General features: G+C 55.8%; 1 protein-coding gene across 2 annotated transcripts in view; it reads right to left on the bottom strand.

Annotated features, from left to right (window-relative positions):
- The window catches only part of SRRM4 (serine/arginine repetitive matrix 4), a 50218-nt gene extending 24513 nt beyond the window's left edge, over nt 1-25705 (bottom strand). Inside the window, exons 1-5 of one of the 2 annotated variants that reach the window (XM_074606432.1) lie at nt 25412-25705; nt 4458-4601; nt 2097-2180; nt 1678-1749; nt 109-135 (exon numbers count right to left, since the gene is read on the bottom strand). In XM_074606432.1, the coding sequence (XP_074462533.1) occupies nt 109-135; nt 1678-1749; nt 2097-2180; nt 4458-4601; nt 25412-25542 (458 nt within the window). In that variant the 5' untranslated portion in view covers nt 25543-25705. The remainder of the gene's footprint in view (nt 1-108; nt 136-1677; nt 1750-2096; nt 2181-4457; nt 4602-25411) is intronic. The other variant, XM_074606433.1, reaches the window with a different exon arrangement.
- Nucleotides 25706-26052: the final 347 nt, after the last annotated feature.

Raw genomic sequence — 26052 nt, 5'->3', positions numbered from 1 at the left:
AAAACATCTTCTGCCTCCAGCCAGTGAACATCAACCTTGTGAGGTCTCGAAGAGGCCATTAAACTCATATTATTTCTAAGGGGCCACCCATACTTGCTCAACTCTTACCTGTGTCTTCTCTTCTTTGAAGATAACCTGCAAGACACAAATGTGTACACTGAATACAGGGTCTCACAGAATTGGAAATTTGAATCACAGGCAATGTGGTTAGGCCCAGTGTTAGACTGAGCACTGTGAGGAGACCTCATCTACCAGCTGGGCAGAATGGCCCTGGCTCTCCTTTAGCCAGCTGTCAAGGGGGTAACTGAGAAATGCTGCTGTGGTGGAAGTGACTAGTACCCTCTACAAATAGTTGAGAATATGATCCTCAGGATAACAAGTCTATAGATATCACCGGTCCCTAGTGGGTCCCTTTTCTCTGCTACTGCCTCCACAGTTTTGCACTGTGCTTAGTTTGAGGGGGCAGAGGGGAGTGCAGTCCCTCATTTTCTGCATGAAGGACCAGGTAGCACTCAAAGGAAGGGTCCTTTCTGTATAACTCCAGAGCAGCCTTACAGCCAAACCTGCATGCATCTGTCCTGCCTCCTGGAGCATCCCTGGGATGACACAGGAGCCACCATGCTGGCGGTTCTCACAGAAAGCCCTGGGAGCATGGAGGACACAGTTCCTTGCAGCAAGGCCTGGACCCAGTACGCTGCACAGACCGCTGTGTCCCATCTCAGCTTGGAGCACAACATCCTGCAGAAGACATGGCCTGAAGTCCTGCCTAGAGGGACCACGAGACTGCCTGTGGCAAGGTCACTTGGGATCTGTAGTTGAAATGGAACCAGGTGTCTGGAAACAACCTCCATTGGTCACTAATGCTTAATGGTTTACCATGCTGCCTTTTGGGACCAGCTACAGCTTATCCTTGGCTTGCAGGGTCATAAATGGGTACTAAAGGTTCAAAGCCAAGGAGCATCTGACCCAGGACTGCTGTCAGGAGATAGCATCCATAGAAGAGCATAAGAATCCCTCCTTGGGAAGGAAGTATTTTAAAGGAGTTTCTATACCCTTATCTCTCCTCCCTCCCTCTTCTATAAGAATCGAGCTCAACTTTTCACCCTGCTATCCATTTTTGGTAGCTTCTCTCTTTGGTTCAATATACTGTAAATACATGAACTTTCCGGGAGTGATAGCATCCGCTGTTCTCTCCAAATATTGGTTTAATGGTTGAGAGAAACCAGTGAAATATTTGCAATTTTAAAATGTAATGGTGCTCTTTAAAGTAAAAATGGGCTTCAGAAGGGGAACTTGGAGGCGATCACCCGTTGGCATGCCAGAGGATGGGAGCCATGTGGAACAGGACAGAAAGGGCAGGAGGCAGAGGCTCAGCAGACCTCACGCCGATTTGCCTCATCTGTCTCTCTTTTCCCATACCCCGACAGCTCATATTTATCTCTTTGCACTGGGTCAGGACTCCATTTCATGCCCTCCAAGGCAGTCTGGCTTTCACCTCCCAGTTGGGCCCTGCCCTCATGGCGGCCATTATTAAGAATCAAGAGTTCGACGCCTCTCTCTGCCTCCTGGCACTGGGCTCGACCCGCTACCCTACAGCACTAGACGTCTTCCACCTTTTGTCCAAACCTCCCCCCAACAGCGGGTAATTACATTTTCAAGGGAAAAAAAATAAAATACCTGTTTCTTTTTCGCTTCTTGGAGCTTTTCTTCTTCTTCTTCTTCACAGGCGAGGGGCTGTAGGAGGGAGACCTGAAGAGGCAGGGAGGGGGGTCGTTAGGGACCTCAGGGCTCCCCACAGCCCTCCCCGGCCACCACAACCTTTACCCTGCCACCAAAGGCATCTCCCTGGGGTGCAGAGGGGCTGGGGGCACCCAGGGCCCCCCAAGACAGGCTGTGGGTGAGCCCCGGCCTGGCCTCCGCCACCCTGAGGGGAAGGTGAGAAAATGGCGTCATCTCCCTGGGCCTGTGGAAACCCCCAGCACCTCTCCGTAGTGTATCCAGCCTCCATTTTAAACTGGGATTTTTTTTCCACCTCTCACACAGGCAAGGGCTGCCTGTCCCCTTCCTTCCCCACACGCCACCATGGTTGCCCTCACCTCCTTCGCTTCTTGCGGCCAGATTTCTTCTTCTTCTTCTTTCCCCGGGGAGGTGGCGGTGCACGCTCCTCATCGCATGAGGGGCTGAAGAAAGGGGGAAAACAAACAAAAAAATTAAAATGATAAAAATATGTCTGAATCAGCTCACATGGGACTGCTCTCCCCCGTTTGCCACCGTCCCCACCTCAGGGACATGCAGGGCAGAGAGATCAGTTTTCACGGTGGACCTGGGGTGCAGGCGAGCACCTAATTACCCCTCTAATGAATAATTTGGTCACAGTTTAAACGAAGTGTCTCCTCCGTGGGTTTAATGGAGATATAATGAGACAGCTACTGTACGCCGTGGTGATGCCGGCTGATTATTTAAAACATGTTTGCTGAGGTTAACGACTCCGTAACAGATTTATAGGTTTTGTTGCTCTTTGTAAATATGCTTTAAATAATTAATTGGCATTTAATTTGCATACAATAATTATTGCAAACAGATGCATCTAACTGTAATAAAAGACTTGACATATGTTAAATAGCAATTGATTAGAAATATATATATTTATTGAGATGCTACACTAATTTAGTGAGATATGCATCTCTTACACAGTTGTTAAACCCTGGGAAAAAAACCTCCTATAAATTAATTTATTTTTTAAACATATGATGCCGAATTGCATTATGTTTCAATGAAAAGCAAATACCACGGTTAAATTAATTCGAGCACTGCGCTGAAAATATGACAGATATTCCATGGCTACTCATTAACCAAAGCAAATGCTCATAAAGACTGGGACAGCTGGTGGCAGCCTGTGGATCCCCAGGTTGATCCCCAAACAGATCCCCAGATCTGTCTGTGGATCCCCCAAAGGGGTCCGGGAGCAAGGTTTGTGGGGAGCACAGCCATTTCCCCAGGACCTCTGCAAAAATCCCTGCTGGATTGTGCCTCAGTTTCCCTACTTCTGGCCCTGCCAACTGGAGGAGCCCATAGCAAGGGATGCATGGAGGCAGCCCCATGTTTGGAAAACGCTGTGGGATGGGATCTTCACTGCAGAAACAGGCCAAAAATTGAGCAGTTTTCTGCAGAAAGAACAAACATTATCATTAATGAAGGTCCTAATGCAGATCAAATGTCACTCTCGGGGGGAAACTCAGGCTCCACTGCCCCCCAACACTTGCTCACCCAGGGCTTCAATTACTAACAAAATTACACTATGATAAAAAAAACAATTGCTTCATGCTCCTAGTATACTTTCTTTTTAAATTACTCTACAAAATGAAGCTGTACGGTAGCGCTTCAGTTGTGAACGGTGAATAACTGAGTGCCGAGTGCTTCCAGGGCAGTAAATCCGAGGTGCAACGACACTGTGACTCTGCGGAGCACCCAAATACTCCTTCTCCCTCCCTTTCTCCTCCCAAGGATTTCATCAACCAGCAGAAATGCTCTTGTGGGATATGGAACACCTTAGGCTTAGTGGGTCTATCATTTGTATTGAAGTAGAAAAAAATGTCTTTTCCAAGAACAAGTCATTGTCGCTAAGCTCAGACATCTGCCCAAAGCCACCCCAAGGTTCTGTCCTAGACCAGGAACACCCAGACCCTCAGTTATCCACCCCAGCTCCCACCTGCTTTCTCAGCCCCCCTCTCGCCCGGGGCCACGGCCAGGCACGGCCACGGCCGAGGGAGAGCGGGGAGAAACCTCTGACCATGCCGTACAGCCACAGGCAGTTGCTGTAGAGCACTTCTCCCTCTCACAAGATAAAGCCTTTTGTCTTTGATGTGGAAGCTTTCTCCCTGCACTGATCCGATTTTAATTGTTTCTCCGCGATTGTAATCGAAGTCTAATTAAAAATACGCTTTAGATTATTGTTCTGGCTAGCCTGAAATCTGAAGATATGAAATGTGCTTTCTTGCTCTTTCTTTCCAACATCTTTAACCAAACGGAGAGGCTTTAATCCCAGAGACAGTTTAACAGGCAGGGCTCAGAGACCCCAGTTGCTTCATTTACAACGTTCAATTTGTTTTTCCCCCTCTCAATTTGTCAGAGGCTAATAATGAACTGATAACAAAGCTGTGTCCTAATGAAGCCAATACTGCTGGTCTGATCTAGGCGTGGGGAAAGGGGAATTGCTGAGGGCGATGCCCAGCCAGGGGTACCCCATGGACCTGGTGGCACACAGGGATGCTGGCAGGTTGCCTGTCTTCCAGCCAGGATTACTTGCAAGGGGACTGTAACAGCAAACACGCACATGGATTTCATGCAATTACATGATTTTGCACTCACGCAGTGATTTAACCCATCCCCAGCTCTCACAGACCCCCTCCACCATCCCCTGCTTTGGGGTGACCCCCGCTCACAGCCCTGGCTCCTACCTGCGCGAACTGCAGCGAGCATGGTCTCGTCTCTCCTTCCCTTTCACACAGCCGTTGGTGGTGGAGGCCTCCCTGACCGTGCGGCCACTCAGCTTTTCGGGATGTCTGTCCTCCGCAGGGTACGGCAGGCAGCTGAGCGTCCCGCTGCAGCAGCAATGGGAGAGAGTGAGCAATAAAGAGCTGCCCTGACAGCTGGGCTCATTTGCTGAAGGTTTCCCATGTACTGGAGGATCCCCTTTCCTTTCCACAGGTAGGACCTGTGCTGCTGTGAAGGAGCGCTGCAGGTTGCTCCTAGGCCTCCCGAGCCCATGGCGCTCAGCCCTACACAGTGGGAAGTGCTGCAAAAAGTCCCCCGTTTCCAAGCTAAGCTGATCCCCAGCATGAACATGCTGCACTTGGCTTTCAGGCAGAGATGCCAAAAGCATCGTGCAGCCGAGGAGCAGCAGGACAGCCCCGTACTGCAGGGACGGCAACGGCGCCTGGATCTGATGCAACGGTACCTAGGTCAGACCAGCACCCCTGGACACCTTCCTCTGCGTTGTGGGTTTTAGCTCACCAGCTCTGCAGAGACAGCACTAGTCTTGCACACTGGTAGAAAAAACACTTTTGCATTACAAATGCCGTTTCCCAAACCCGCTATTGCCAATACCTTGCCACACATCCTCATCCTGTCCCCCTTGCCAGCACCCAGGGAGAAGCAAAGCTTTGGCAGCCAGAGGATAGCTCTCCTCCCCACTCCTACAAATAGGGTGCTGGGCCAGTAAACACACCTGGTCCTGCTGAAAGCCCAAACTGGAGAACCTGTGAGAGCCCAGCAGAGCTAAGGGGAACCACCTGGGCCAGGCAGGTGCCTGCCAGAGCCCTGGGGAGACCATGAGAGTTGGTGAAGAGCAGAGCCAGGGCAGGGAAAGCCTGAGATGAGAGGTCTCCAAGAAACACAGGGGCTTGGGCAGGGCAAACTCAAATGGAGGAAAGGCGGCAAATGGAGAAAAGAAACCCAAACAAACCCCAGCTCAGACACTCGGGAGGAAAGTAAATAGGTTTTCAGGCCCCACAGACATTTATTTCAAAGAACAGAAAGATTAATGGAAAGCCATAAACTGTACCTGGCAGGGGCACCAAGAACGCTATGGGTTTAGTGTCATCCTGAGTATTGTTCAAATAAATAAAGCAAGCATTGACATGTTCAAGCCCAACCTGGCTGTGAGGTGGTACCGATGGTGGCCTGGGCTCGGCCGACAGAGAAAGTGTCCCCATTTCTTCCCATTATTATTTTGAAGCCAATCTCAGGAACGGGCTGTTGGGTGCTACTTTAGGGTTTAGCTGTCCCCAGGTCAGCTCTGCAGGGTCCCACTGCTGCATCTGCCACCCCACCCACCTTCTCCCTTCGCACGCGAAGCCTCCAGGCCACGTGAAGTCCCTGGAGCGAGGGGAGGCTGGGATGTCCCCTGCCACCCCTGCAGCCACAGTGGCTCAGGGATGCCGGGAGGTTGCTTTGGCTGCAAGAGACCATCACACATGGGCTGTGGGGTCAGGAACAATGGAGCAGGTGTGTGCTGCACATCTGGGGGGTTAAATGGGGCCAAGAGGGTAGTTAAAGAGCAGTGTGATGCTAAAATGGCATGTTAGCCCAGGTTAGGCACGGCCAGAGGCTCGCATGCCCCAGGGAACATCCTGCGGCTTGCCCCAGCCATGAGCAATACTGTTCAGGACAGGAGTTGGCACAGGAGCACCTGCAGAAGAAGCGTCACCCCTCTCTTTCCACCTGTGTTTTCTATCTCAACAAAATTCCACTTTCTCTAACAGCGGACTCCTTGCGGCCCAGTTTGTAATGCCTGAACACTTAAGGATGTGCATCAGCCAAGTCTAAGCGACAGGGGTCAGCAGGGGGAAGCTGGGTGAAATATCTCTGGCCCAAGGCATGCAGGAGGTGGTGGTCCCTCTGGCTTTAAAAATGTATTACTCTGCTTGTAATAAAATCCCCCAGTCGCTTCCCAACATCTATGTTATTTTTAATCATCCGGGAAGCTACATGGTTAATTGCTTTCTTTGTGCAAGCTAATTAGCTTGTGGCCTTTCCTGAACCCCTTTTAAGAATGGTCTTCTGAGGCTCAATCATTAGGATCCATTAAAAATGTCCCCAAATTAATGACCTGTGCAAAGTCTGGGCTGGATCAGCTCCAGCAGCGGAGGCGGGAGGGCTCCTCCTTGGGGTGGCAGCACGCTGGGGCATCGCTGCCTTGCAGGAGGGACCTGGGCACAGTGGGCGATGTCCCTCTCGCCCTGGCCCCTGCTCCCACTGATGAGATTTTCAGGTCCTGGGGTTAAAACATATTGGCCTTGAGGCAACCAAGGACTCCTGTTCTGCAACACGCTAGGAACCATTTCTTTTGGGCCTGGAAGTAATTATTGATGGAAATAATTATTCTCCAATCCCATCAAAGGCTGGCTTCAATTCAACTAAATGTTCTCCTCTGATGAATGCTGAGAGTCACTAACACTCTAAACTGGCTGGTAATCCCCTTGCGTTAAGCTCCATAGACATTGATTGAATATATATATAAAAACGTATTTTTTATTTGTTGTCTTTCATGACTGATATAAAAGTGCTTGCAGTTTGGTGTGAACGATTACTGTGGCCTGAAAGGAGAGGATTATCACACCTTCCCCTGCTGGTCCCCTGCCTGCAGCAGAAAGGAGAAAGCCTCTGCGGGTGCTTCGCTGGAGCGCAGGGGACGTGCTGCCCGCAGGAACGTGTGCTGGAGCAGGCAGGAGGAAGAGGAGGCAGGAAGGATGCCCAGGGTTTGCTCTGCTGGGGGGCAACACTGCTCCACCACCGGAGCAAGGACCGCAGCCTCTCTGCCCAACATAGGGGTTGCATGTATGTCCCTAAGGACACACTCCTGGCCATGGGCAGCTGCCCACCGCTCCTGCCTGCCCTCCAAGGTTCTTCATTTCCATTAGACAATTCAATTGCTTGCACTCATTTTTCTTTTTTCTTTCTTTCTTTCTCCCATGCAGAAATCCAGCCTATCCATCAGATCTGTCCAAAAGCAGCATCCCTGCTCCTGATGGAGAGACCCCACGCAGCAAGGCACCCGCCGGGCTGTCTGCCACCAGCTCAGAGCACAACATGCCTTGTGCAACCTCCCACCATGGGTGGCTCACCTTGTCCCTTCCCTTTGCAGCAGTCTCCACTCCAGGAGGGGTTTTTTGGGCTCATGACAGTTTTTGCCAGCTTTTCAGTGGCTGGAAGGGAAGCAGCAACACGCAGTGTTGAGAGCAGAGGGAAATGATGTACTGCTACCCTAATAGAAATGAGGCAGAAAAGGTCACTGGTGGGAAAGAACCCAGATATTCCTAATTTGAAAGGGGACAAAACCACTGTAAAACCCTATGGCCATTTGGAGGAGAACAGGGCATGCGACAGCCGCCCAGCTGCGAGGTGGGGGGATCCCTGTTTATTTTTGCAAACTGCCTGAATCTCTTCCCACCTGCCTTTCCCAAAGGCACGTCGCATTTCTGAATCCCACTGAGCTCCCTGCTGCCGGCAGTGCCCTGCAGAGCCCCATCGCTTGATGCCGCTCCATCCTGCGTCCCTTCCCTGGACAGCTAGGGTGTCACCTCCAGTTTGTGGTGGCACCACAGAGGCCAGTTAACCACGTTGCAGCCCCTGTGCTCTGCAACGGATCCCTTTGGGACTGGACATCACTGTTTGCTGGGGAAGGGTAGGGCGTCACTGATGTCTCACCAGGAGACTTTCGCACCGGGTGTCGTAGTGGTGGCCGTGCACATGGGTGGCAGGATAAGGCCACTTCTCTGCGGAGGCCAAAGAAAATGCAAGACCGGGGAGGTCCCACAGGGCATTTGCAAGACCTGGGAGATGTGCTGGGCTCAGCAAAGACGCCTCATGGAAGTTGTTAAAGACATGCTGTGGCCTACAGAGGCGTGGGGTGAACCCCGCAGGTGAGTCTGCTTGAACCAACCTGGCCGTGGGGAAATATTTGCCCCCCACTAGCCCCCGCAGGATTGCACTGCCCTTCCTGCCTACGGACGGATCCCGGCAGCCTTTGCAGAGGACGGGGCAAAGGCACCGGGTGTTTGCTGCCTCCGGGAGCAGAGCTAACTCACAAACCATCCCCATTCCTCCATCCTGAGCCGCCGCACTCGGTGCCATGGCTGAGTGCCATCTCATCAGGCCATGAAATGTGGCACTCGGTGACACACGCTTCCCCGGGTGCTGAGCCCAGCGACACCCGTCCCCCCGGGTCCCACGGTGACATGCAGTCGGTGCGGGTTTGGTGTGCACTTGAAATCCTTGTGTGCTGGCGTCTCAGCGCTGCCGGGGCCGGGCAGCTGCCCTCCCCTGCCCGCAGGCTCCCACGTCCCAGCCGCGCTCCTCTGCCCCGGCCTCGCAGCACTCTCCTGCCACAAAGCTTTCATCAATCATCCTTTTCCCCTGCAGTAACTCAGCGCCTCTTCTCGAGAGGAGAGAAAAGCAGGAAAATTACCTTCCTAGTGACCTTTCAGCTGCCGGACCCTGCCATGAGGCCATCTCCAACCTCAGCAGCATCTTCCCTTGCCTCTGCGGGACAGGATCCATCAGTCCAGCCCTCTGTAGCTTGGCCGCAGCTTTTCTGTCCTTCCCATCTGCTTTGCAAGCAGCAGCGTAAGCACGCGGGGGCTGGATCATGCTAACCAAGCCTTTTATTTTTATAATCATTTTACTTTCCACACGCAGCTGGGTTGGGTGCTGGATGCACAGCCCGAGCAGGAATGGTGCTGCAGGGCACTTGGCCGCACGCATGAGCACATTCGAGACCCTGAGCACTGACGGCTCTTGGCAGACCTGCACCAACAGCACTTCCAAGCTCAGGACAGAGTATTTGGAAAGCCAATACAGAAACTTTATTACCTTGCCCTTTTCAGCCCTGGCTGGCTGTGCATTCCCATCATCTCCACAGCCCCTGGCGAAAAGGTAGGAGCGTCTCCAGCCAACTGGAGCCCCAAAACCGAAAAAGGTTAAAGCATCTCTGATGAGTCTATTAGTTATGAATGTTTCAATGGCATTAAACCAATGACGGATGCCTCGCCTGGGGACTGGGAACATCAGCCTGTGAAAGGACACAGGCATCTGTAGCAGGCACAAAGCCCCGAGGGAGAAACTCCTGTGCCTGCAGCCGCTCGCACCAGGGGTGCTCTTGCCACTTTTCCTGAGTAACATCCATAAAGTGCTTGGACACATGATTGAATATCGCATCTTTCCTCTCCTTTCCTCACCTGGAGGTTTCGGCTACACAGGAGGGGGCAGGTGGCAGGTTGGCTTCCCTGCTCTCCTGCATCCCCTCAGCTCTCTGCCACGGCCACCTCCGATGCACCTCTGCCCTGGGCTCTTGGCTGAGCTGCTCACAGTGTTTCTAAAATCCACCACTTTGGGCCAAGAAGCCTTTTGTCGCTGGCAAAATGACCCTTTTATTTTCTCTCTTGCTCTCTAGCTTTGCTCATCTGATTGAAAAAGAAATGGTCAAACTGTTCCTTTATCCCAGGAGAGGGAGGGGGAAGAAAAAGAGGTTGTAAAGACACTGCCAAGCAAAAACTCCAGCAGATGTGTTTACGTAAAGCTCTTTGAAATATGCACTAAAAATACCTCTTCAAAATTAGGAGACGGGGAAAATTGTAAGTGCTTCCCACAAACACACACACAAACACCCCACGGCAGGTTCTTTCCCCACCTCATTCAAACCGTTATTATTAGTGCGGCAGGAGCCCTGCAGTTTGTTATTGAAAATTATAATAGCAAATCACCGAGATATTTTCCCTGATTACACAGACTCCAAGCCAGTTCAATTTTAATCTTCTCCCCGCTATTTTTTCCGTGCATCAGCAGAGGCACCAGCTGCAGAGAAGCGCGTGGTTTTCTTGAGGCAGTTTAAACACAGAAGAGAAATACAATTCCGTAATATACATTTTTCATCCAATTTTTGCCAGCCGTGACTTGCCTCCCCCTCCTGCTCCCGGGAACCCTGTGTCCTGCTGCAAGCCTGAATGCGGCAGCCGCTCCTTTTGCCTCTTGGACTCCAGAAACGTTTAACGACCGCTCTTATCGCATCCTGGGCCAAAAAAGCAGCTTGGCTCTTTATTTTCCAGCAGTTGATTTGCTATGCATGGTTGAATCAGAACAGAGGAGCTTCCCTGCTGGAGGAGGCCCCGGTAGCAGCACGGGGTCAGCGCCAGATGCTTTGGGGGATACGGTGTGGTCGCAGCCCACGGGGAGGGCTCCGTCCCGGGCACCAGCTGGCGGCGGCTCCCGCTGGGCAGCATGGGATGAACGGATCTGGCGGAGCATAAAACTCCACAGGGGAAAGAGATGCTCCCGTGGACCGTCTTAGGTAGGGTCAGGCACGAGGGCGAGCACAAGCCTCTCCCTGCTCCCCATGGCTGGGTCCCCTTCTCCCTAGCAGCACTTCCCATCCCTCTTCCCACCCGCGCACCCGGCCGCCTTGCAGGGCTCTGTGTCACCTTCCCTTGCTTCCAGCAATCTGGGATGGCTCCGCTGACCGCCTGCCAGCGACAGCAGAGATAAACCCGAGGAATATGGCATGCAGTCATATCATTTCCTAAGGAAACCTGGACTGCTGCCCCGTCTCGAGCAGTTTCTACGGCATCTTGTGACTCCCACGCTGCCGGCTCGGAGGTCTCTGTGGAGCTTCGTGCCCGTCAGCACCTGCACGTTGCCGGGCCAGGCTGGCTCTCAGGGGGACAATGTTGTGCATTTTCTACCCCCAGATCCTCCTCCTTAGACAAATACCCTGCAGGTTCCCATGCCTGTAAAGGAGCCAGTTTTCTCCTCAATCAGGGAATAGCAAAAGAGGAGCCTTGGCTTCTCCCTGGTGCGTGCAAACAGAGCTGAAAGTACCGACATTACCACAGCACAACAATCCTGCACAGCCCTGACCCATGTTTTGGGGGGCTCCAGGTACCTGAGTGACCCTGGCATGGCAGGGACTGGTCTGAGGAGGGACTGGGGCCAAGAGCTTATACTAAACCCTGCCATAGCCCCATGGCTAACTCCCAGCTGGCCACAAACGGCACACCCAGACCCCGTCCCTACCATCATCCCCCAGGCAGCCCTGAGCTCCCCAGTGAAGGGGGCAGAGCTGGTGCCCAGGCATGGGGGCAGCCCTCAGCAGCCCTCGGAGAGCTTCCAATTAAGAAAAACCTGGATCTGAGCTCAAATTTCTCACTAATCAATTGCCCACAAGGGCAAACCCAAGCCAGGCGAAGGGCAGGACCACGGGCTAGAGGGAGCCCAGCTGCTGTGGTTGGGCACTTCCCACCGCAACACTGGGAGCTGGAAGCTGAGGAGCACTGGGAGATGATGCTCAACCTTTTAGGAGGGTTTAAAAAAAACAAAACAAAACAAAAAACAACAACCTGAAGGATGTCCCAGAACAGAAGCGCTTTGTTACTGTCTGCAATGTGGTCAGGCTGGAGAGCACCTTCACACCCAATGGGCCGTACAGTGCCAACCCCCCCACCCAGGGTGTGTCCCCTGTGTCACCACAGCACCCCAAGATCAAGCCAAGCCCCCGCAGCAGCGCCTTGCTTCAGTGCTGGCTGCCATGGATGGGGCCGTGCTTGCACACAAGATTCCAGTTCCTCACACAGGTTAATCCGGGATCTTTGGAGAGCATTATCCTCCCGACGAGCCTGGGCTCGCTCCTTAATGAGGAAGCCACCCTGTGTGCTGCCAAACGATGGCAGGGCCGGGCCATGGGATGCCACATCCATGGTGCGTTGTCATTACGGGTGCTCTCTGCGATGCACTGATTCCCTCCACGCCATTTGGCACGGCGAACAGCAGCGAAATAGTGTATTTGCCAATAACATAGCTCGTTAAATTTTAATCAAATAGGGGATTGTAAGCACACGGTTACCAGGAACTCCTGGGAGCGCTGAGAGATCAGTTTAAAAATGAATTAGTAATAAGGCACGTTGGAGGCAGCAAGGCTGGAGAAGATCCACTCCCTTTGCCGCTCACATAAAGCTTTTTCCTCTTCTCCCTTAATTTGCTTTTTTTGAATTGCTACTGGAAAAAGAGGGGAAAATGCACTGGAGGTCCCAACACTCAGGTCCCAGCTCCAAAAAAACCAACCCGTTCACACAGAGTTCCCTGGGAAAGACTCTGGTTGATGTGGAAAGCATGGAGAAGGCGGCTGCCCTGTCCATCCAGGCTGGGGACAGGGACACTCAGGTCACCGCACCCCGTTAATAAACCACCCCATGTGCTGGGACACAGACACACATGTCCACCTGCAGCTAATGAACAGCAATCCCAAAGGCTCAGCTTGAAATGACTCCGACATTAAAAAAAGCTCAAACCCCGTCAGGGCAGACCTGTGGGTGCATTCGAATGGGTGTCCCCAACCCAGGTGTCCTGTCCAGGGGCATCACCCGAGCAGGGCAGTGCCAGTGCTGCTCTACACCGAATTAGGGAGGTGGAGGATAACATCTTCTGCCCGTGAACGGCAGCCGGTGGGGGGGAGCCCCAGGCAGCCGCCAGCAAGAATCGGTCTGCTGTGCTGGGGGGGGGCTGGTGAGACAGAAGTCCCGGGATATCCCCTCATTTGGGATTGTCTCCCAAACATCCGTCCCACCACGACGCATGCCAGGGCCACCTGGGACCGGGACGGCTCAGTGACACCACGAGAAGCAGATGTCCCCGCACGGGGATGCGTGGGCAGCGATTAGCTCCCGCAGAAAGGAATTAAGCAACAGATTTCTCCTGCTGGAGACATGAGCCTACGACGTTCCCAGCCCAGGAAGGGACGTGACAAGTGGGGTTTAACCCCCCTGCTACATGCTGCCGGGCGTTTTATGGCCAGAAGGGCCCTTTCCCTCCCTGTATCACATCTCCTATGTCAGCTGAGCTGGGAAATTACCAAATTGCAGCTTTATGGGTGGGAGGGTTTGGTTTGATGCCAATCCTCCTTCCCCGTAACACCCCCTGGTCCCGTGGGAAACACCTCGGTGGTCTTGCCAGCTGCCCAGGAAGGACTGGTGAAGGGGGTTTTAAGTTAAGGAGAGTTTCTGGGGGTGAAGGCAGGTCCTTTCCTCTTCCCACTGCACTCCAAGGAGGGCAGAAGGTGTGTCCATGCCACCCCTGACACACGACAAGCACCGGTGTGCTTGGTGCTGCAGCACCCAGGGCTGTTTGGGGGTCAGAGCCAGAAAGAAACCCCCCTGTCTGCTCCCAGGTCTCGTCCACAACCCTCCATGCCACCTGCCACCCTCAACGTTGTTTTAAATCATCGCAAAAGAGAAAGGGGAGAATATTCCTTGGCTTGCTGCTCCCTAAGGGGAAGGTTTGGAGGAGGCAGGTGGGTGCCCGGACTCCTGGGCCCCGTGGCAGACCACTTTTCGGCACATCCATCTTTAATTGGGTGTGATAATAATTTTATCGCTTGCTGAAATTTGTGAGGCTGAACTAATATTTGTAAAATGCTTTGCTATCCTCAGCTGAAAGGCAATCTAGAACGGCAAAGCCCCAGTGTTACTCACATTCGGATAATCCAGAATTATTCATAAACAAAATCAAGATTATGCAAATATATTCATTAGTTCTCAGAATACCTCCAGGAAAATAGAGGAATTAGTCTTGTTAACAATTATATATTATGTAAGTACGTGTCTAAGCACACACGGACCCGCACACTATCAGTGCTGGGGCACATTCGCCTGGGACTCATCCCAGGATCTCAGAGTGCTGGAGAACAAGAGCTCGGCCTGTGCGAAGCAGCCATCTCAATTTTGGGATATCGTGATGCCCCACAGCAAGTGACAGCACGCGGCACAGCCCCCTGCATCCCCCCCGGGGTCCCACCGGCTGCTCTTCAGCCGAAACACAGAGACATCCCCAGCATCCCCTCTGCACCCATCACGGGCTGCCCACGCGTGTAAAACATCACCTTATTCCAGCCAAAACAGCCTTTCATACCCAAATGAGGATTTTTACAGTACACACAGGGCTGGGAGGCTGCGGAGGTGGATTTGGGTGCAGCCCTCTCGCTCAGGACCTGCGAAAAGCCCTGCATGAGCCCTCGCCCCGGTGCGTGCTCGCGCCCAGCTTGGCTTTCTGCAGTGGAATGCCACTGTCTATTTGGGGTGTGCTGGGAAAGGGGAGATAAAGGTGGGTTGAAAATACCACATGGTTTAATTAATGCCACATGCCTTTCACTCTATAGGTTGTGTGGATTGTTAATTATTTTTATAAAGAAAATAATTAGTCCCAATCAAGGCAGAAGCTCTCCAGAATTACAGCTCATTAACTGCTCTCACATTTTTCTGTTCTATAAAAAGTCATGTGGTGCTGATGAAAATTATAGACCCTTGGAATCAGCATTAAATACAAATTCAGACAGTGTTACCATCCTATTACCATCAACCGCATCGACTTGGCTTCGGTAATTGCAGCTGGCGATGAAGTGCAGGGATTGCTGCTCTATACAATTTCTGAAAACAAGCACTCTGCCCATTAGTTTGCCGGAAACAATGTGACACCAAGCCCTGACTTGGCTAAGTGCGTCCCTGAGGAGGTGACAGCCACCAAGGAGAAAGGGGAAAGCAAGGCGGCTTTGCCGGGGATGGGGAGATGAGGGTGGTTCAGGCTGGGTTCAGCTCCGGTTGGCGGTGGGGCTGCTCCTGCACAGAGCAGGGGGGGACCATGCAGCTCTGGAGCTCGTCTAAATTAGGAAGGTGAACCAGCTAACGATGCGGCAAATCTCTCCTATGGGCTGGGGTAGCAAAGCCACCAGTCCAAGGGATGGAAAGAACTAGGAAATGCAGAGGGGACAAGGAGCAACCTCTAAGGAGTGGGATCATCTTCATGGGACAGGGGGAAAATAAGACACAGAGGGATGCTCATGTCAGGGATGTGGGACCATCCCCAGGCATCTCCCTCTGGACCTCGTGGTCCAGGCACCGTGCTGGGGCTGGCTCTATCGAACGCCGCAGAGGCCTTGCTCAAAGCCTAATTGAAAGAAATCACAGCACGTTAAAGGGAGTTCAGATCAAATCAATACCGACGCGGTGGGGAGGGTGAGCGGGGGGAGCGGGGTGGTGGCCGTGTCCCAGCACCGGCTCTGCAGGCAGGGTGCAGGGTGAAGCCGTGGGCTCTGCCGCCTGCTTTTCCACAGCGGAAAGGCAAGGTGAGACCCGCCGTCCTCTGCTCCACGCAGGACAAACCCGCCGGCAGCGCAGGGCGAGGGTTGGCAGTGTCAGCCTGCGGCGGGGTGGGGGCAGGGGAGCCACGGGTCCTCAGGATCCTGCTTTTCAGTTTCCATTAATCAGGGATGAACGTGCCTTCGGTGGCATTCGCAGCCCAGCAGAGCCGACAGCCAGCGCTTTGGACCACAAACCTCCACCGCAAAATTAACCCACCGGTCCCCATGGTGGCAGCTCCCATGCTGAGTGCCTGCCCTTGAGCATCCGAGTCCGCTTGGAGGGATGAGAACGGGGATATCGGGGTTGTGAGTGGAAAAAACACTTCTGGGGAGCCCCTGAGGGCAATGGGGTAGTAACTACTGCCACGAGGCAGCAAACACTGGGGGTCAAACCTGCCACTGGCACGTGCTGTGGTGTTGTGCCTTTATCTCTGTCCCTGCAGGTGCTGAGATGCTCCACGCTCTCGGCAAGGGCAAGGATGTACCTGGAGCATGAAACGGCTGCATCTATCAGGCTGGACTCTCTGAAACATCAAAAAAGCCCTCCAAAACATCCTAAGGACATTCTTCACCTGTGCTGGCTCCCGAACCACACGTGGGAAATGTTTGGGAGAGCACAAGGACTGGTCCAAAACTGCGCCAATGACTTCTCCAGCCATTGGACTCAATGGGCAACAGAATCCCTGCATCCAGGGACGCCCCAGGATCCTGGGAGAGAAGCAGCCAACATGTCCTGTGTCCTGCAGAGCTCAGCTCCACACAGGGACCTCCCTGGGGCGGCCAGGGTCCAGGGACACAGGAGGTCACCAGGAGATCCTGTCCATCCTCAATCAGGAGACACAGGGCACACCCGGGGGGTGCTGGGCTGCAAAATGCCCCTATCTCTGTGATGAACCACCAGCTCCCTTTGTTCCTCCTCCACTGGCGATGCCTACCCAGACCCCACTCCACCTCCCTCTCCCTGGCACGCATTATCCACCCACTTTTCTGCTCCGGTGGCCCTGCACCATCACCCCTCATTAACTCGGCCAACGCGCGGCTGACGGGCAGACAAAGGCAGGGCTGAGGCAGGCGGCTGCGTCAGGCAGATAACCACAGAGCCCGTCCAACACAGCAGGGAAGGGCAGGCGAAACATGGGCACTCTGCTGCATTGTTGCTTTGGATTTTTTTTTTCTGCTATATGTTCCTGGATCTTGGAGGTTTTTTGGCAAATAAAAACCTCTTAGAAGAAGCAGTGCTGAACCCACTTCTCTTGCTTCTCCCCATCGTAACGAATCTGGCCGTGCTCTGATCGAAGCAGGGGGGATTTGAAGAGGGCAAATGCTTTACAGGCAATAGATTCCCAGAGTTGAAATCACCAGCCTCAGGGAGAGATACCCCTCTGAGGGCCAAAGCCCTAACCGCCCTCCCGTGCCCAGTATGCCGTGTCCATGGCCGCCCCACTAAGGAGGACTGCTCCACTGGCCGCGGATGATGGAGCAGCAGAGAATAAGTCATGATATATTTACGTGCTATTATACATTGGTGTTATAGATGCACTGCGTTGGCGGGGGGTTGGTTATACGGCGGCTCCAGCTGACCCACAGATTAATTCAGCAGGTGGTCTTTAACTGTGAGATCTCTCTTAATGCAAAAATATTTCTCTTGCTGGGCAACAGCTAATTCTTCATCCCGACAGTAACGTAGCTAAAATCACAGCCTCCTACCCTGCTCTCCTCCGGTCACACCCCAACACACGCGGGCACAGAGATAAATTCAATACAACCAGCCCATTGCCAAAGTGCTGTCCCACTCCGTTGGGATGATGCACTGCTGGAATTTGGGGTTCGCAGCAGAGAAAACCCGTTTTCTCATCACAGCCCGCGGGTCTCGCAGCATTTTCAGCCACCTGCATGTGAGATGGGCATCTGCCCCCGGCCCTGGGATCCAACAGCACAAGGATCTTTGCAGCCCGTACCAGTACGTCACAGCATCCCCTGCTCGCATGGGGGGAAGCAGGAGCCGGGAGGAGAGAGCAGAGCAACCCCGCAGGCAGCGGGACCCTGCCCGTGCTGCCCCTGACCCCTCTGCCCACCCAGGTGCCCCTTGGGGGCAAACGAGATGTCCTGCCTGCTGCCCCCGTTCCCACCTCCATCCTCTGCAAAGCTCCCAGCCAGGGCTAGGCAGCAGCAGCTGTTTCTTCTTTCATTAATGACAAGACATAAATTAAACATGAAGTGTTAAACGGGTCATCAGCGAAGCAGTTAGCCCCAGCCTTGCTGTCTCCTGCCTGGGCCACAGGCAGGGATACCCAGCTCAGCCAGCCTGAAACACCAATCGAGTTTTTTATCGAGTTTTTTTCCCCGCTTTATTTTTTTTTTAAGCCCTTCCTGCAGTCCCCGCTGCACTGGCAGGGAAAGTGCTCCCGCCGCGTGCGAAAAAACCTGCTATTTTTAAACTCCCAGTGTTTGTCAGCGCTTTCTGCTCGAGTGGCTGAGGGAGAAGCCAGTTTTGCAGCACCCAGTGTCCCACAGTGGGTTGCGTGGCCTTTGCCAGGTGATGGTGGCACCAAGATGTGGGCACTGTGCCCGGCCATGCAGCCAGAGGTGGTGGTCCAGCCCGCACCTCCCTGGGCACAGACAAAATCTGCGCTACATCAAAGCCCTGCTATGGATACTGTGCCGCTGGGATCCACCGCTCCTACCGGATTTCAGGCACTCATGACCTCTATATGTTTGCACGCACCCATAAAATCACCAAGTGGGGCTGTGAAAGCCAACTGGCTCCTGGGGTTTGGCATTTCTCCCTGCCCTTTGCTGGGAATGCCAAAGGGCTCCAACATGGGCATCGAGTCCAGCCCCATTTTCCAGCTGGTGGCACCACCAGGGATCGGGGCCAGAGGAGGACCCAGGGGGCTGGGAGCCACGCGTGGGTCTCTGGTGGGGCAGGGCAGAACCATGGGGCACAGTGCACCCACATTCCCCTAACAGCAAAGAGCCCCTGGGAGCTTAAGCTGCACCAGGGGCTGTGGCAAAGCCGTGGCACCACCTGCAGCCGAAAGGCGGGTGGGCTTTGCCGGCCGGGGTCGGGCTTTGCAATGATGAAGAGGTTTTAGTGGCAGCAGGGAGAAAAGGAGAAAAGACAAGAAAAGGAAAGGGTGGTCATGCATGAAATGATTTAATTTCAGTGACTCTGGGTTTGCATTTGATAAATTCATCTTATAGAAAAATGTACATATAGAAAGGTCCAGCTGCCAGACATGGAGATGTGAGAAGGGACAGGGACGGGGCTGAGCAGACTCCAGCCATGGCCCTCTGGAAGGAGAAATCCCCCATGCCGGGGGACCTCGGGGAAGAGCAGAGACCCCCTTCTGGGGACAAGCTGCAGTGGGACAGGCTGACCCGGCTGGTGACAGCAAGGAGACGAGAGGGGCCACAGGAGTCACTGGTGGGCAGAAGCTCTTTAGCAATCCCTGGCATCGGGGTCATCGCTGCTATTTATTATTTAGGGCCTTGCAGCCCTAATTATTTATTACTTAGACCTCGAGAGAGGGATGTAAACACACGTGCCGGGTTTAAGAGCCCTGCTCTCCTGCCTCTCCGGGGATGGGAGACGAGCCAGGGATGGTGCTGCTACGGGGGCATCTGCCAGCTCTCCCCAAGCCGGGCAGGGATGGACCCTGGACACGCAAGACCCTGCACTGCAACATTTTGCCCTGGTCTCTTGCTCCACACTTGGGTACCTCAATGAAACAGCCTCACCCAAGTGCTGGGATGGCGCTGAGCCCAGCAGGGAGGGGACCCCATGGCCAGCGCAGCCCCCCGCGGTGCCGGACCCCACCGGGGCATCTGCGGCTGAGCCCCTGCGGCATCTGCAGACAGGGGGGCTCCCCGGCAGCCGGAGGAGCGTCTGCAGGCAGCTTTGTTCAAGGGTGAAATTAAATATTTCTATAAAATGATCCTCTGGCCAGCCAGCAGACTTCCCCCCCCTGCCCCTTTTTGCGTCTTTCCACCCGATTTCATCCTTCATCTGACGAGGAGGGTAAGGAGATCAGATACGGTGCTTGCCACGGCGCAGCGTGGACACCGTGGGCTCCCTCCTCCCCAGAGATGGGGAGATTCAAGCCCCAGATTCAGAGCACGCTGCACCCCATGTTTCCCCACGAGACGCTGTGGACCTTCACTCTGACCGAGGGCCAGGTCATGCCCATGTTTTTTGCTGGCGGGCATGGGATTCAGAGCCACAGGGCCAGATTTAGGCACAAAGCAAAACGTTCAGATGAACTTTTACAGGCCAGAAATTGCCTGTCCTCCAAACCCTGGTGTTTCCCACCGCCCTTCTGGTTTCCAGTCCCTGCAGCTGCTGGTCTGGCGACAACCCTCAGCCCCACGTCCGCTTTTGGGAGCTTTTAGGTGAAAGCGACAAAGCCCCACGTGCCCGGGGCAGGGTCACAGAGTGAAGAGGCAGTGCTTTTTGGGGGTACCCAAAGTGTCTAAGAAGTCCCCATCCATGAACCTGGGGCTCCTGTGGGGGCTCCCAAAGGCCCCTTTCCCTCAACCCTTAGCTGCTTGTGCACCATCCCATGCTGATGTCCCCTGGCTAAGGCACCCATGGGTGATGAGCCCAGCTGTGCTGCGTGGCACTCGCTGCATCCCACCCAACCTGATGTGGATCCATCCCTCCAACATGCCAGCAGGGCCACCTCTCTGGGGACAGAGGTGTCCCCCACCCCACTGGGGAGGCCAGCAGGGACTCAAGTCCCCAGCACCGGTCCAGCGGGGAGGCAGATGGATGGTGCTGGGGGGAAGGAGGAGGAGGAAGGCTCTGCGAGCAGGAGGGAGGGGGTCTCGCAGGCATCCCTGGCTCTGCCCCTCGCTCGGCTCCCCCCAGCAGCTCTCAAGCTGCCTAATTAGCTCTCCCCGCTCCCGCCGTCCAGCTGGAGCTGGAGGGCAGGGGCAGACAAAAGCCTCCCTATTGACAGCCCCTCCGAGGAAGGGGCTTTTCTTCTCCCCCTCTGCTTTTCTTTTCAAGCCCCTCTCCCCCCGCTTGGGCCGGGGCCATGGGCTCATTAGCGCTCGGGCTCGTTGGGAGCGGGAGGGAGCAGATGGCAGCCAGGCGGCTGGCGCGGCCGGCCCTGCCGCCGCCTCTTCCCGCAGAGCAGATGCCCCACCAACAAGGGGGAGGATTAACAGGAGCGGGGGGCCATGGGCATGGTGGGGCCATCAGCGGGGGCTTCCTCCCCAGCACCACACCCTGATGTTTGTTGGGGACAAAACATGGCTGGGAAGCCAGAGGTTGGGATGGAAGAGAACTGGTCCCCAGCCCATTGGGGACTCTCCGCTGGGCCAAAACTCACAGGGGAATTGCAGCCACCTTCTGCCCTCACTGGGGATACAGTGACCCCCCCGGCACTGCAGTGCCACAGCTGCTCCTGCCCAGTCCCAGTGCAGCCGGGGGTGACACGCTGCCACCCTTGTCCCAGCAGTGCCCAGACCCGTCACCAAGATCACCCGCGATGGCAAACCAGGTGGAAAAAGATGCTTAATCCCACTTCAGCGACACAGCCTGCCCTCCCCCTCCGTGCACAGCACATCCCGGGGGATTAAGGGTTAAAGCACAAATCCCCTGCACTGCCCTGATGTGACCCACTTAGGCCATCTGGCAGGGAGGGATGCAGGAGCCTCCTTTCTCCCAGCACTGCCCGTGCTCACCCGGCATCACCGGCTGATACCGGCACCGCAGCCCCCAGCCTCAGCAATGCCCTCACTTTTCATGTAGAAGTGGATTTCGGCTGAATTTGGGGGTGCTGGGGCAGGGCAGCCTGTGCTATGCTGCTGTGGCTGGTGGTGTGGGAGTAGGGAACACAAACACCCCCAAAAGCATCCCACAAAGCCCCAGACTGCACAAGCTCCGGGTCCCCGGGGGGCCCTGGAGCACCCCAGGGAGTCCCAGGGACCCCTGGGCTCCCCATCGGATGGATGCTTATGAAATACGCAGCAGCACCGGAGCAGTCAGGCTGCAGAGCACGAATGGGGCTCCCGGCCTCCACACCGCGGCCAGGGTCACGGTGGGGGGACAGCCTCAGCCAAAAGCCCCGCCAAGAGGGAGGAAAGGGGGTCCTAGTCACAGGGCCAGCGATACCCGTCCCCGAAGGCTGGGCAGAGACTGGTGGCACCTCATCACTGGAGGTTTAAAGAGTTCGCAAGAGCCAAAGTCCCTCGCAGCTGCCAGGTGGGGATCACAGCATCCTTATGGACCAGCTAGAGGGAATGGGAACACCCCGGCTCAGCAGAGGGGCTTGGAGCAGGGGGAGAGCTCCCTGTCCCTCATCCCAACCCTCTGGGCACACAAACCTCTCAAACCAACCTGGTATTTTGCATGCACTGGGGCAATCCTCCCAGCAAAGGCAGGCATGAGGTAGCCCCAGCGCTGCCCAGCCTCCCCAAGCCAGCGGGTCCCTCACCCCCAGCCGCAGAAGCGGAGCCCCAGGCTGCACAGTGAAGCCTCGCCGGGCCCTGCGTGGCGAAAGGTTAATTGGAAAAGCCCCTTTCCCCAGCGCCTCGGTTTTTCCTTTCACACTGCAAACTGGTCAATAATCCATTTACTTTGGCAGAGCGCTGCTCCGGGCGCGGAGCTGCGTCAGGGGCCAGAGTGAGTGTCCCCCCCAGCCCCAGCAGGACGAGAGGGAAGGGATTAATGTATTCTTTTGTTCCAGCATGAACCCTGGGTTTAGCAGAGCTTTAACCCTCCAAACATCACGGGGAATTTAGATGGAAGAGGCTTTATCTCTGGGACCAGCAGCGAGGTGGTGGCGAGGGATGAGGCACAGGGAAGAGCCGGCTGGAAGGGGGAAAACCATCTGCCCCAGGAACCCCACTGCTGCCCCATGAGGATGCTGGATTGAGCCATTAGCCATGCCCAAGGCACCCTGCAGGGATGGATTTGGGCAATGGCCACTGTGGGGGCTCTCAGCAGGACCCTCACGATGCTACCAAGTCCCTTGGCTCCCCTTGAGGGCACAGGACCAGCCAGCAAAATTAACGGGGAAATGAGCAGCGCTGGCCTAGAAACCCCACCGTCGCCTCCACTGCTGCGGGAAGCACGGGGCCGGATCCAGGGCAGAGATCCGCGGTGCTTGCAGAGGAGCAGCTGTCAAGTGTGGGAGAAAACAGAAATCCAGATGGTCATCTTAATTTTTCATTTGGCTAACTGGTCTCCCCGTCTCCTCTCTGGTGCGCTCTGCTCGCGGGCACCGCAGTCATTTGCTCTTAAATTAGCTGGGAGCATCATCGGGGAAGAGAGGCCGATCCGAGCAGCGACGCAGCGAAACCTTCAGGAAAAACAATCCCAGAGCGGAGCCAGGCGCGGAGACGGCTGCGAGAGGAGCCGCTGCCAGCCTTGGGGCTGCTCTCCCGGCGGATGGGGAGCAGGAGGCTGGCTCTGGCTATGGCTGGGCTACAAACCTGGTGCTGGCTTGGGGTGCTGGAGACATTGCTGCGTACCCCGATGGGGACCCACTGCGAGACCCTGGGGATGTGAGATCTGGCATCTCGTAGGTGTGATCCTGCCAAGGCAGCAGAGCCCTGCGCCAGGCAAGCCAAGCTGGCAGCCCTTACAAGAGGAGCCGGGGACTGCGGTCCTCCTGCTCCCCCAGCCTTAGGCTTCAGCCCCCCTGGCAGCAAAGCCCCTCCGTGGCACAGGTCAGGGGTGAGCACAAACACCCCGCAGCCCCCGGGGAAGGTGCCCCCCGGGGCTGACCCCACTCTTCACCTGTAGGGAGGGCGGCAGCACAGATGGCTGCTCCGCAGGGAATGTCCCGGGGCCCCAGCCGGCAGCACACGCTGCGAGGAGACAAAAGGAGCCGGCTGCACCAACACGGGGACCTGGCAGCATTGTGGCCGGTTGTGCGGAGCACACCCCGGCTCGGGGACCCCATCAGGCAGGATCCGCCTGTGCCAAGGTGCAAAAGGCAGCAAAGCTGAGCTGGCGGGTCCATTTTGCCAAGTACCGAGAGTTCCCGACCCCTGCACAGACGGTTCCCCTGCTGCCGGAGCTGGCGTTGCCAGTGAAACAGAAAGGCGTGCGCATTTATTAACTTTTTAACAGAGCTGCAAACGCAAACGCTCCTCAGCCCGACCAGGGTGTCCACAGCAATCCAAATTGCCGTGTAGAGCTGTGCATCATTCCCAGTACTTGAGCTTGCTGTATTTCCCCAATGCCCTAATTTGTTGCTGTATTACATCTCCGACTGCAAGATATTTAAGCAGCATGGCTCGCTCAGGCACATTTGGGCAGGACAGAGCGTCTGTGTGTGTGAGCGCCAGCACCCAGCCCACTGATGGCCCCTTTGGGTGCCAATGGTAGCCCGATGCAGGGGAGGAGAAAGCCACAGTGGTTCCTCTCCCCGACGAAGGCTGAACTCCTGCAAACGCTGCCCGTGGAAATGAGATTTGCTCTTCTCCTTCGGAAGCCTAAGCCGTGCCTTTCCCAATTTCCTACTCTGGTTAATGGCAATCAGAGAGACTGGAAAAATTCATGCTTGGGAAGCTGGGCCGCGGGCGCAGAAGTGACTCCCCCATAGCACTCTCAGTGGGACCCTTGTCCCCCTCGCTGCTGCGGCTCACAGCCTCTGCTGGCAGGGGAGGCATCCGAAACAGCTCGCTCCCATGAGCTCTCTGTTCCTTAGCACAGGCTGAGCCCCCAACACCAGCCCACTGCAGACCGAGCCCCTCTCCTCTACCCACCCAGTGCCTTCATGAAACTTTGGGTTGTTCCCCACAGTGGGTGGGGAGCAGCCAGCATTGGAAATACAGAGCTAAGAGAACCAGAAAAAGCCTCCTTTCCTTATAAAAACAGTGCAAAGCGGGTATTTTTAACCAATATTGAGACAGTCAGCAAAACAAAACCGGTCTAAATTAGAGCATGCATTGTTGTGAGGAAGCCACATGGACCCTTGCCCATGAGACAGCCCAGCTGAGCAGGTGGGTATGAGCATCCCCCTCGCCTCGTTTCATGGGCTTTGGCCTCTCCTCTGGCTCTGGCAAACACGGGGCCACCAGGCCCCCTGGGAGCAGGAGGGACAGGGAAGGCAGGCACCAGGCACACAAAGCTGAGCTTGCTCAGCTTTGAGACCTGGGGGACACCAGACCCCCCAGCAGCCCCGGTCCATGGCTGTGTGCAGGCACCTTGGCCAGCCGTAGCGTCTGGGGTGCACATCCCTGGGGTGCGTCAGCCTCCCCCCTGCACCAAGGCAAGGTCCGGCTGGAGAGGGGGCTGTTCCCCTCCCCAGGCATCACCTTCCAGGGGGTCCCTGGTGAAGAAGTGACGCAGAGACAACACAACAAGGCAGGGATGGAGGTGATCACACTTTCCGGATGATAACCCCCACCACAGCCCCCCCCTCCATAGCCCAACTAGGGCTTTCCAGGCCCCCACCCTGCTCCCCTCAGGAGACAGCCAGCTCCCGGTCTCCAAGCACCACTGAGCCAAAGTTTCCCAAGCCTGCTCCCCTTCGGATCGCAGCACCTACCTGGGGAGGGGGCCAAGCCAGCCATCATCCCCCTGCCCCACGCACTGGGGGGGGATCCCCTGGTCCTCCAGCCCCTAACTGGGTGTGGGGGGAGGTGACGCTCCAGACCCTCCTGATGGGGGGGTACCAGTTGGGGGTGGGGAATAGTCTCGGGGTGGTGCAGCCGGAGGTGGGATGTGGGGTGTCCCTGAGCCATCCCCCGCCATGCCCTGGCAGCCCTTACCTGGGCAGTGGCTTGCGGGCCGTGATGCTGGCCACGATGATGCTCTCGGGTCGCGGCGTGGCCACGGCTTTGAAGGTGCCTCGCCAGAACTTCTCGAAGAGCTGCTTCTCGCCCTGCTGCACGCTGGCCATGGCGTGGGGGTGTCGTGTCGTGTGTGTGTGTGTGTATGTGTGTGTGTGTGTGTGTGTCCCCGCCGCGGCCCCCCCTCCCGGCCCCGCCGCTGTCCGCGGTGCTGAGCGCTACATCCCCCGCACGGCCCGCAGCGGGCCCGGCAGCGCGGCCCGGCGCTGCCCCGGCGGCGGGGAGGTGTGCGCCCCGGCCGCCCCCGCCTCCCGTTTTGTGCCGGCGAGGCGGGGAGAGGGGCCGGGCCCGGCCGCCGTCCCCTCCCCGGTGCCGCCTCCCCGCAGCTGCCGCGCACGGAGCCGCGGGGAGCCCGGCTCGACTCCGGGAGGCGGGGGGTGTGACTGCCCCGGGGCTCTCACTCGGCCCCGGGGCTCTCGCCCGCCCCCGGGGCTGCCCCGGCTGGAGGAGGGCAGCTCCGGAGAGGACCCGGCGGCCCCTCTCTCATCCTCTGCGGAAAACACGGGCTGCTCGCTGGTCACCCAGGACCAGATGGCTCTGAGGGGGTTTGGACGCTCCCA

Source organism: Larus michahellis, chromosome 13 (genome assembly GCF_964199755.1).
Source record: "Larus michahellis chromosome 13, bLarMic1.1, whole genome shotgun sequence".
In the NCBI taxonomy this organism is placed as follows: domain Eukaryota; kingdom Metazoa; phylum Chordata; class Aves; order Charadriiformes; family Laridae; genus Larus; species Larus michahellis.
The sequence above is the reverse complement of the archived record's forward strand: the minus strand, read 5'-3'. Positions and strand labels throughout refer to the sequence as shown.